The sequence below is a fragment of the Eublepharis macularius genome, chromosome 9 (assembly GCF_028583425.1).
Source record: "Eublepharis macularius isolate TG4126 chromosome 9, MPM_Emac_v1.0, whole genome shotgun sequence".
NCBI classification, from domain to species: Eukaryota; Metazoa; Chordata; class Lepidosauria; order Squamata; family Eublepharidae; genus Eublepharis; species Eublepharis macularius.
This window is the reverse complement of record NC_072798.1, coordinates 69,687,065-69,699,158: the sequence shown is the minus strand read 5'-3', so window position 1 is coordinate 69,699,158 and position 12,094 is coordinate 69,687,065. Positions and strand designations below refer to the sequence as shown.

Sequence of the window (12,094 nt, the reverse complement as noted above, 5' to 3'; positions counted from 1 at the left end):
GGCCTTTCCCAGGGAGCAGGGATGTGCAATCTTCCCGTAGTTGGATGATTGGCTTATAGTGGCAGCTACAAGGGATTGGTTGTTGCAGGATATAGATTTGGTTGTACGCACCTAGGTCTTCTCATAAATTTTGAGAAGTCCAAACTTGAACTCAGTCAAACTGTATCCTATATTGGGGCAGTATTAGATTCTAATATGGCAAAGGCTTTCTTGCCACAGGAAAGAGTGAGATCACTTAAATCTATGATCTCAGATCTGACTAAGAATCGTTTCCAAGATTCAATTGGGCATATGGCATCTGTGACATTGGTGGTGCCCTTTGCCAGACTTAACATGCGGGAATGCCAAAACTGGTTTGTTAGGAAATACAGACCTTCTGTACATTCTCCCTCTGTAAAGTTTTCTGTGCCAAGACATATAGTTCTGTCCTTGGTGTGGTGGTCAGATAATGGGAACTTGTTTAGAGGGGTTCCCTTTGGTTATGCGCACCATGATGTTACTGTAACTACTGATGCGTCCTTACATGATTGGGGTGCCTGTTGTAATGCTATGTTTGTTCAAGATGTGTGGTCTGTGAGAGAACAGGAGTTACACATCAATTTGTTGGAATTAAGAGCTATATGCTTTGCGCTTGTCTCATTTACAGCTTTTCTCCGAAATGGAAATGTGTTGGTTCAAACAGACAACACCACGGCAATGTATTATATAAACCAGCGAGGTGGTATGGCATCCCTGACACTCTGCAAGGAAGCCATGGTTATTTGGCAGTGGGCAGTTTCAAACAATGTGTCTGTACAGGCTATACACACTGCAGGTTCAAACAATGCGAAAGCAGATGTCCTCAGCAGAGTACTAGTGACAAACCATGAGTGGGCGCTGAACGACAAATATCTTGCTCCCATTTTCAATCTATGGGGTACAGAGATAGATGTCTTTGCAACATCAGAGAATACCAAAGCAAGGGTGTTTTGCTCCAGGGCAGGAAGCGACCCTCTGTCCATTGGGGACACCTTCCAACTCATGTGGACAAACAAGTTACACTACCTGTTTCCTCCGATTCCTCTCATTGCAAGGGTGCTCTGCAAGATAGAGAGGGACAACACCAACTGCATACTGATAACACCTTTTTGGCCCAGACAGGTGTGGTTACCCAGACTTCTAGAGCTGTCCAAACGGACATATGTCAGACTACCCCAGCAGCTGGATCTCCTTCTGAGTGGAACTCTGTTCCATCACAAACCGAACAGGTTGCACCTAACAACTTGGCGAATTTATCCCCACCTTTAAATTTTTCCATTCAGGTACAACAGGTCTTATTGAATGCCAGAAGGCCGTCCACTAGATGATCTTATGCTGCCAAGTGGACAACGTTTTCAGCCTGGGCAGCATCAAAGGATTTTGCTGTTGCTGAGTGTCCCCTGGACATGATTTTTGATTATTTATGTGAGTTGAAGGATTGAGGTTTAATAGTTACATCATTAAAAGTACATTTGGCATCTCTGCTTTCATCACCAGGTTGATGGGCAGACTGTTTTTTTCCATTTAAAGTCCCACCAGTTCCTGCAGGGGATGTTTAACCTCTAACCGCCTGTATCACCACTGGTTCTCCAGTGGTCCTTGTCGCTTGTGTTAGCGCGGCTTATTGCTACCACCCTTTGAACCGCTAGCAACATGTTCATTGGACATGTTGTCTTACAAAGTGGCATTTTTGGTCACTATCACTTCAGCCAGAAGAGTCAGTGAGCTAGCAGCACTTAGGGCTGACCCACTGTTTCTGAAATTTCATTCTAATAAGATGGTTTTACGACTCAGCCTTCAGTTTTTATCGAAGGTGGTAACAGCTTTCTAACGCAAGATATTTCTCTACCTGTGTTCTTTCCTATCCCTGTATCTAAAGGAGAAAAGGATCTTCACACGTTAGATATCAAAAGAGCTTTAGCTTTTTATATAGACAGAACAAAGGTCTTTCATGACAGTCTGCATCTTTTTTCTGTTTTGGAGGATCTGAAAAAGGCAAGAAAGCTTCTTCCCAGACAGTGTCACAATGGATTGTTTCGGCCATTGTGAAGGCTTACACCTTGGCTGAGGTACAGTGTCCATTACTTCTAAGGGCTCATTCTACTAGGTCACAGGCAACTTAGTCTGCTTTACTCAGGGGTGTCCCAAACACAAGCATTTGTAGGGCAGTGACATAGTCCTTTGCTGATACATTTGTGAAGCATTATGCTGTGGATGTGAATGCAAGCCAGGATGCTGCAGTGGCAAGGGCTATTCTTCAATCCTTGTTTTTCTAAAAGAAAAATAGAACGTGCAAGGTGATCTTTTGGTAACTATGCAACCTTCACTGTAAAGATTTGTACTGTATTGGACTGTTTTTATGGGCTCTACTATAGGTGAGACTCTTATAGAGTATTAGTTGTTGGACATACTGTTCTTTGCTGTCAGTGTTATCTTCTATGGTTGATCCTTCTAAATTGCAAAGTTTCCAACTGTTTAACTTTGGTACATATTACACTTGTTGCTTGCAGTAGTTACTGCTTTGTTGTATTAATAAAATTGAATTGGAGATTCACCCCGGCTCCTTATTGTGTCTAGCTTGGTACTCTCCCATGTGCAGATGCACAGAAGAACGACAATGAAAATAGGGTTGTACATACCTGTAACTATTCATTGAGTTCTTCTGTGCAGACACACATCCCTCCCTCCTACCCTGCTGTGAACTACATGGTTAAGCCTAGTTGGGAGTCGCGGCAGCATACGAGAACTGAGGGAAGGGGCTGTTGCTCGCCGTTAGGTCACTTGACTGTTTAGGGGGGAAACGGTTGCTGTGAGGCTCGTGAGCAACGGCCCTTCAGGAGCTCTACAAAGCGATGGAGAATTCTCTGACAGCAGGCCTGTTCATGCGCAGTCCCATGTGTGTCTGCACAGAAGAACTTGATGAACAATAGTTACAGGTATGTACAACCCTGTTAACCATTACAGTTTTCAGAAATTCCATGTGTTCATTGGTTTAAGGTTCTAGGGAAAAAATCCAACATTAAAAACTTGTTTATTTAGTTGTTTCTCATTTCTCTCACTAGGTTGAATGCCCATTTTGAGGTAAATCCAGACTGTTCAGTCTCCCGAGCTGAAATGTACTCTGAATATCTCTCTACTTGCAGTAAACTAGCTCGAGGTGGAATCCTAACATCAACTGGATTTTATAAATGTCTTCGGTAAGATAATATTTACTCTTGCAATAAGCCATATCCTGGAATTGTGTATCGTTCTGCAGTTTATTGGGATTGCCAACTTAAAATTTGAGGAGAAAGTGTGCTCTGTGTATGCCTAGTCTAAAACTTTTGATAAAGATGTCACTTTTGTTGTTTATTTTTTCAAAGGCTGTATGAACATTCAATATGAGTTTTTTGTTCTATTGTTTTATTTTTTATTTTTTGAGAATTAATACTTTTCAGTCAAGACTCTGCAAGTGCTTCCTTTGAACCTGGTAATTTAAGGTAGCCCTATGATGTAAACAAAGAAATTTAGAACAGTTTACATCAGTATAAAGTGGTTTTATCCTTGAAGCTGTTGAATTTTGTCCTTAAATCGCAATAATAAAATTCTCTAGTGCAACATAAAACCATTTATACATACTCTGTTTCTCTTTGGAGATAGTTCATGTTAGAAAGTTAAGTTTATTCATTGCCTCATTCTCAGTTTCAAAAACATTGGTTCATGGGCCCACATTATTTATTAATTTGCTTATTTATTTATTATTTAAATCTTACATTTCTTCCCAATGAAGACCCAAAGCAGCTTATTGCATATCTTTACAGTTCTCCAGCCTGTCCTCACAACAACCTGTGAGGTAAAGTATACTGAAAGAGTGTGATAAGCCCAAGAGTTTCCATAGCAGAGTGAGGATTCAAACTAGGTTCTCTCAGGTATTAGCTGGACACGTTAACCACTATACCATTCCAATTCTCATTACTACTTTGCTTCCAGAGTTCCTTTATTGTCTTGCTCTCAACCTTCTCATGTACATGGCTTCCTCCTCTCTTGACTGACCTACGTCATTTTTTTGGTCCCTGCTCATACTTTCTTGATACTGGAATGCCAGTTAAGAATTACTGTGCTCAACATCATTTGCTGGAAAGAAATAATATAATAATCACTTTTAAAACACTCACTTTTGGCAGGAAATTGAAATGTCCAACCATTGCTTTCAGAAATGACATCCTTTACTGAAAAGGTTATGACAATATTTAGACAATTCAAGCTGGGACTTGTGAAACTTTCAGGGGGCATACTAGCCTCAACTTTCCCTACCCCCCCCCCCATTTTCCCACTCTTCCTTTTTGCAGCTACCCTCCTCTCGTTCTGTCTCTTTTCACCCAGACTCTTCTCCTCCTGTTTCCCACACTTTTCTTTTGCATCTTTTTCCAGGACCCAATTCCTGCATGTCTGTTTTTTGCACCCCTTGGGGGTTCCCCTTAGGTCTGTTAAAGCATCCCCATCTCTGTATATGACCTTATTATGTGGATTTTCTGTTGCATTTTTGGCCGTGTTCAAAACTGCATATAACAAGTGGGAAACCTGCAAAGCCTTGCAGAGGTCACTTCATTTCCCCCTGTATCTCTTTCCTCACACTATTTCCTCTTTCTGTCCTCCTGGTCCACTCCCTATCCTCTTCCCTTCCTTTTCTTTCTTCTCTCCTTCCTACTCACCAACCTGTCTTTTATCTTCCCCCCACAGTCTTCAGCTTTATTATGTATTTCATTTATACTCCACCTTTCTCCTCCATGGGGGCCCAGAGCAGTGTACATCATTCTCCTTTCCTTCATTTTATCCTCTTAGCAATCACTGTGAAGTAGATTAGCAATCCCTGTGAGGTAGATTAGGCTGAGAGAGTGTGTGACTGGCCCAAGGTCATCCAATAAGCTTCCATAGTGGTGATTTGAACCTGGATCTCCCAGATCCTATTCTGACACTCTAACCAGTGCACCACACTGGCTGTCAAGCTTTCCTTCCTTCCCTCTCCCTGGCCTCCTCTCCTTGAGAAAAGTCTGACCAGGTTGCAAAAACCACATGGTAGCAAGTTGCTCAAGTGAGTTGTGTGGTGGCTCCCACTGGGCCTGGCAAAGGCACACAAGGTTTATGGAGGCTGCTGTTGGGTCCAGACAAGTTGTGTGACATCAAGTTACAGCTATCGATTCACCTGGGTAGATTGCACAACTTGCATTGTAGCTAGCTGCCTGGTAGTTGTTGCTGGGCCTAGCCCAGATGAGTGCTCCCTCCAGGGCAGGAGGGAGGGAAGCAAGGGAGGACTGGGAGGCAAAAATAGTTACTCCTCCCCTTCCTTTTACTCAAAGCTGGCGTTATTATTGTGATTGCTTAGCAACCTCCACAATGGCTATTGAGATTTCAGAGGACTTCATTTTTTAAAAAGGTACATGTGCAGCTTCTGTTATTTGGGTTTTTTAAAATCTTTTTTTAATCCCCACTTTTTGTTATTTTAAGATTTCAGATTTATCTGTGAACCTGAGACTTTTCTCAGGTTTGTAGAAAGATCTGTCTTGTCTGTTTATGGGTCCAGTCTCTAGATTTAAGTATCCACAGATGGGGTCATGTTGAGAATTAAATATACTACTGAAGATAATGATATGAAACTGATACTAGGAATATAAAACTGGTATGTTTTTGCTGCCAATAATATATATCTGCTTGTCTTCAACAGAACTGTCTTTCCAAATCATTCAGTGAAGAGAGTAGAGGATCCAAATAACAATGGGCAGGCACATATTCATGTGGTAGGAGTAAAAAGGAGGGCTATACCACTCCCTATTCAGATGTACTATCAGCAACAAACTTCTTCAGCTCCTGTCCTCCGGGTTGATTCTGTTCCTGATGCATCTCCGTCTCCTTCACCAGCAGGTATTCATTTACTGAGAATATTGTATGGTATGTGATCATAAATGCAGAGTGTAGGGGCATTGGTTAACATATTGGCCAAGTGGAAACAAGTGTTAGGCTTATGTTCCTTTTACTTCCCCGCTGCATGTGGGAGTGTGGAACATGACTGGGCATGCAGCAGGTTGGGTTGCTGTGTCGTGTTCTTCTTAATTTACAGTGTTCTGTTTGCTGGGCTGATGCATGAACTAGCCCCCAGTATAATGTAGTATTTCATTCATTGTTTGTCGGGTGAGTGGGTTTGTGTGGGAGTCTTCGTTTTAACAAATGTCAGTGTTGACCAACAAAGCTGTTAATGTCACTTAGCACTGAACCTCTTAAATCCTATCTCCAACTCCAAAGTTATAACAAACTACTGATAGTGCCCAAAAGTACCTACTTACTCCTGTGGATGGGGCAAAATGGGCTGCAGAGAACCATAAAAGAAATAAGTATGTAATTTTATGTAACAGTTGTGCTATTTTGAAATGTTGCTTGTTATTAGTACCAAGGTTCCCACATTGGGTTTTTGTTTTGTCAACAGGACTCCCACATGGACCACAAAGTGTAGGAAGCCATTTTCAGAGGACCCCTGTTAACAATCAGTCTTCAAATCTAACTGCAACACAAATGTCTTTTCCCATTCAAGGTGCACCTACAGTGGTACAGACTGTTTCCAGGATACCACAGAACCCTTCAGTTCACAGTCAGCAACAGCAAAACACCACTGTGACTGTCATACAGAATAAAACTCCAATTTCTTGTGACGTTGTCAAGACAACAGTAATACAGAGCACTGTTCCCCAGTCTGCAGTTCCTGTTACTATTGCTGTAGGAGGCGGAGCCCAAACTTCAAATCAAAATCATAGCAGTGCAGGACCCCAACCGTCTGTCACTGTTGTCAGCTCTCAGACTTTGCTTCATCAACCTGTAATTCAGCAGTCTCCTTTACATGCAGTAGTACCAGGACAAATACCCTCAGGCACTCCTGTTACCGTAATTCAACAAGCTGTACCTCAGGGTCATATATTTGGCAGAGTACAGAACATACCAGCATGCACTTCAGCAGTTTCCCAGGGTCAACAGCTCATCACCACATCATCACAACCCATACAAACATCATCTCAGCAGTCCACAGCTGGTAACCAGCAGCAAGATACAGTCATCATAGCCCCTCAGCAGTATGTAACAAATTCTGCCTCCAGTATAGTTTCAGCTACAACTGTCCAGAATTTCCAAGTTGCAACTGGGCAAGTGGTTACTATTGCTGGTGTCCAAAACCCACCAACATCTAGGGTAGGGTTTCAGAATATTGCACCAAAGCCTCTGCCTTCTCAGCAAGTTCCCACAACAGTGGTGCAGCAGCCCATCCAGCAGTCACCACAGCAGCCGCAACCCCCACCACCTCAACAAAGTGTTGTAATTGTAAGCCAGCCAGCTCAGCAAGGTCCAGCATATGCACCAGCCATTCACCAAATTGTTCTTACTAATCCAGCTTCGATTCCAGCTGGCCAAACTGTTCAGTTGGCTGGGCAGCCAAACCTAACTCCTTCTTCCTCACCATCTCCTGGACCAATTTCAAATAATCAAGTCCCCACAGTAATATCATCTCCATCTCTTACCCCTCAGACCCAAGGACCTCCTCCCACTGTCAGCCAGATGCTTTCGGTGAAGAGGCAGCAACAGCAGCAGCATTCACCAGCACCGTCCCAGCCACAGGTACAAGTCCAACAGCAACAGCAGGTTCAGATGCAAGTTCAGCCACAGCAAAGTAACTCCGGGGTTGGCCAGCCTCCTCCCAGTGAATCCAGTTTGATAAAACAGCTGTTGCTTCCAAAACGAGGTCCTTCTACTCCTGGTGGGAAGCTTATACTCCCAGCACCCCAGATCCCTCCTCCGAACAATGCAAGAGCTCCCAGCCCTCAGGTGGTTTATCAGATGGCCAATAACCAGACACCGGGGTTTGGCGTTCAAGGGCAATCTTCCGCTCAGCCACTGTTAGTTGGGCAGCAAAACGTTCAGTTGGTCCAGGGTGCAATCCAGCCCCAAGGAGCAGTACAAACAGTTCCCATTTCCAATTTACAGATATTGCCAGGCCAGTTAATCTCAAATAGCCCAGCAACTATTTTCCAAGGGACTTCTGGCAATCAGGTTACCATAACAGTTGTGCCAAATACTAGTTTTGCTACAGCAACTGTGAGTCAGGGAAATGCAACTCAGATCATTGCTCCCGCTGGAATTGCAATGAGTGGAACACAGGCAGGAGTTGGACTTCAGGTGCAAACGCTTCCACCTACCCAGGCACCTCTAGCTGGACAATCAACATGTTCTGCTACTGCTCCTCCATTCAAAGGAGATAAAATCATTTGCCAAAAGGAAGAAGAAGCAAAGGAGGCAACAGGTTTACATATTCATGAGCGTAAAATAGAGGTTATGGAGAACCCTTCTTGCCGTAGAGGAGCTGCAAACACCAGCAATGGCGATGCAAAGGAAAATGAAACACAGATGGGAAGTCTTCTAAATGGAAGAAAGTATGACTCCAGTCTACCTCCAGCTAACTCAGGGAAAACTCAGAATGAGGCCAATCAGTTCTCACAGGTCAGTAACGGACCGTCATTAGACTTGGGTGAGAATGGAGCTGTTGGAAAGCAGAACTTTGAACAAATGGACATGCAGGAAATTAAAAGTGATTTGAGGAAGCCCCTCGTTAATGGAATCTGTGACTTTGAAAAAGGCGATGGTTCCCATTTAAGCAAAAACATTCCAAATCACAAAACTTCCAATCATGTAGGAAATGGCGAGATCTCTCCAGTAGAACAGCAAGGGAATTTGGATGCCACACAACACGATGCTGCCAAAGGTGATCAAGGGGAAAGATTTTCCAACGGACCTGTATTAGGTTTGGGTACTACTTCTGTGGTAAGCAGTACGCAAGAAACTTCAAAACTGTTAACTCAGCAACTTAGTGGTACCAATGCCGATTTACCGAATGGACCTCTAGCTTCAAGTTTGAATTCAGATGTGCCTCAGCAACGCCCAAGTGTAGTTGTCTCACCACAGTCAACGGCCTCTGTTATACAGGGGCATCAAATAATAGCAGTTCCGCACTCAGGACCTCGCGGGTCCCTGGTTCCCCTGTCATCTGAAGTTCGGTCGACGAACGGCACAGCGGAATGCAAAACTGTAAAGAGGCCAGCAGAGGATAATGATAGGGAAACTGTTCCAGGCATCCCAAATAAAGTAGGAGTTAGAATTGTTACAATCAGTGACCCTAACAAGGCTGGCTGCAGTGCAACCATGGTTGCTGTGCCAGCTGGTGCAGATCCAAGTACTGTAGCAAAAGTAGCAATAGAAAGTGCTGTTCAGCAAAAGCAGCAGCAGCAGCAACAGCAGCAACAGCAGCATCCAGCACCATACATGCCAAGTATGGTCTCGCAGGTAGGTCTAGTATTGCCTTGTTCACTTATATTTACTGCCAGACTTCATTAAATACAGGACTGTGTGGAGATGTAAACGTTCAGATGTTGTATTTCCATATGACTGCTTTGGAATGTGCACAAAGGTTTTTTGTATACTCATCGGCCGATCTAGTAGATTTCACTGGTTTTTGTTTGCGCAAAGAAAATAGTTTCAGTTTGCTGACATTAATTACTCTTATAATAATGTGTGGTTTGTAATTTGATTATGCATAGAGAGTGTTTTTTCTTTTATTTAATTGCTTCATTATTCTGAAAATGAAGAGATTCTTTACTGCATTTTAGTGATTTAAAGTGATTTATTCCTGCTTATGTCATATTTAAGCCTGTGTGTTGCATCTTATTGCCTCCATTTGCAGCTGGTATCTTATTTATGCAGCATGTATTCCCTACGTATACAACGTTGTATAAAAAAATGTGTAACTGGGTTTTCAGATTATTTTTCTATATGCTTTCAAATAGTGCATATCTATTGTAATAGAGAAGAAATTTGAGCACGAAAGATAATGTCAACTTTTCATCAATAGATATGTTCACTGGTTAACAAAGATGTTGTTTATCCTACTATTTTACTTGTATACATCTTATTATGCTGCTGATCTTGCACAGAGAAATGATATTTATGTGATCTGACTAGATAAATTGTAGGTTTCATAGTAATGAGACACTACCAGAAAGGCTACATATAAATCATGGATGTGATAAAGTATCTTGTTTATCATTACCTTTTCTTTGGACCCTTATGTTCAGTAGAACTCCCACATTATAAAGTAAAACTGCTTGCTTTTCCCAGATGTGAGCATTTTAATGGTGGTGTGCAGGGATAGGCATTTGCAGCTTATCTTTTAAAAATTCTGCTATATGCGTGGAACATTTTTCCCCTTCTGTTCCACCATGGAGAAAGATTGGGGGAAATACCCTTTACATATCAGTGTGTGTAATCCAGAAATGTGTCCATTTAATTTATTAATTTGTCTCCACCAAGTTCTTGGCAGCATACAAAAATTTAAAGTCATAAAAGCTCAGGGGAGACTTTTTGGTAGGTTCACGATACTGTAATGGGAACTTGAAAGATCTGTTCTATTCTGTGAACCCTCTTATTGGATAAAGTTTTCTTTAAAAAAAATTTAAACAGTTTTCAGTTTTTCTAAAATTTAAAATATAGTTTCTCAATAAAATGAATTTAATGCAAACAAACATGCTAAAATCTAAGATAAAAATCTCTTAAAACTGTAGACTAAATAATAGGATAATTTACTGTGTAAAAATGGAGAACCCATCTGACTTCTGAGACCAGTACTGTGTTATTTATAGTCAGTCATATACTGAATTTATTATTGTGAACTTCCTACTGAATTCAAAGACTACTAGCATTAGAATTAGAGTTGCCAGCTCCAGGTTGGGAAATTCCTGAAAGTTTAGGGTTTGGGGAAGGAAAGGACCTTAGGAGGTATAGTGCCATAGAGTCTACCTCCAGAGCAGCCATTTTTTCCAGGGGAACTCATGTCTGTGGTCTGGAGATCAGTTACAATTCTGAGAGATCTCCAGCCACCACCTGGAGGTTGGCAACTCTAATTAGAATCCAGGAGATGCCTTCATGTGTCTTCCAGGTATCATCTGTAGAGACCATATGAGTGATATTTGTACCACTGCTCGAACTACCTGTGTTCAGTTTTCAAATTATGAATATTTATGATTTTAGTAATCATAAATACTATACTATACTATACTATACTATACTATACTATACTATACTATACTATACTATACTATACTATACTATAGGTATAGTATAAATACTATACTATAGGTATAGTATAAATACTATACTAATACTATAAGTAAAATCATATTTATGATTTTACTTCTGCCATCTTATAGGCAGATTTTGCCTATTGACTCTGGAGTTATGCAAATTGCCTTTTTATTGTGGAGGCCTTTTTCCACGTGTGTCTTTTTAACCTTCAGTTAAGTGATCTAACTTAGTATCCTCATGTGTTTAGAAGGCCAATGTATCTTAAAAATGATTGTGTAGCATGTGGGCTGCATGGCCCAGAGTTTTAGATCATGTTGCTAGATTTAGTTGCATGTTTGTTTAGGAAACATTATTTCAGTCAAACCATTCTCCCTGAAAATCAGCTTGTTTTCTCTGCAAACTCACATGCAAGAGAGGGTTTGGGTGTGTTCTAGAATGTCTTTTCAGTTCATGCAAAGGGATGCTGAGTCCCAGTAAGCTCAGCAGCATTCCATATGAACTGTGCCCTAAAACATGGCCTAGAATCAATTACAATGAGTACGAGTTCCTTATATAGAGATTCCTTGGCCTGCAGTTTAACTTACAAAGTCTGAAAACCATTCAAATATAATGTTATCAGTGAAAACTAATATTGTTCTTTGATGCGCAGAACTGTAAGCATAGCTGTGCTTACAGAGGCTTTTGCTGGTTTGAGGATGTCAGGACTGATAGCTCTGATCACGATTTGAGAGAGGTTTAGAGCCTGATCTCAAAGAGTGAGCAATCTCTTGACACCTCTATATTCTATATTCACACTCATCCCTGACAGTATCTTGTATTGCAAGTCCATCAGCTCTTGTTGAATCAGAGCAAGGGGGCAGAAAAGCTTAAAACAGAGATTTGCTCTAATCCAAGACTTGCTCTAATCCAAGATTTTAAATGATTTCTTTTT

General features: G+C 41.5%; 1 protein-coding gene across 1 annotated transcript in view; it reads left to right on the top strand.

Annotated features, from left to right (window-relative positions):
* Positions 1-12,094, top strand: part of ARID2 (AT-rich interaction domain 2) — a 130,181-nt gene that overhangs the window by 92,073 nt on the left and 26,014 nt on the right. Inside the window, exons 13-15 of the mRNA XM_054988207.1 lie at positions 3,081-3,215; positions 5,720-5,916; positions 6,476-9,369. Of these exons, the coding sequence (XP_054844182.1) occupies positions 3,081-3,215; positions 5,720-5,916; positions 6,476-9,369 (3,226 nt within the window). The remainder of the gene's footprint in view (positions 1-3,080; positions 3,216-5,719; positions 5,917-6,475; positions 9,370-12,094) is intronic.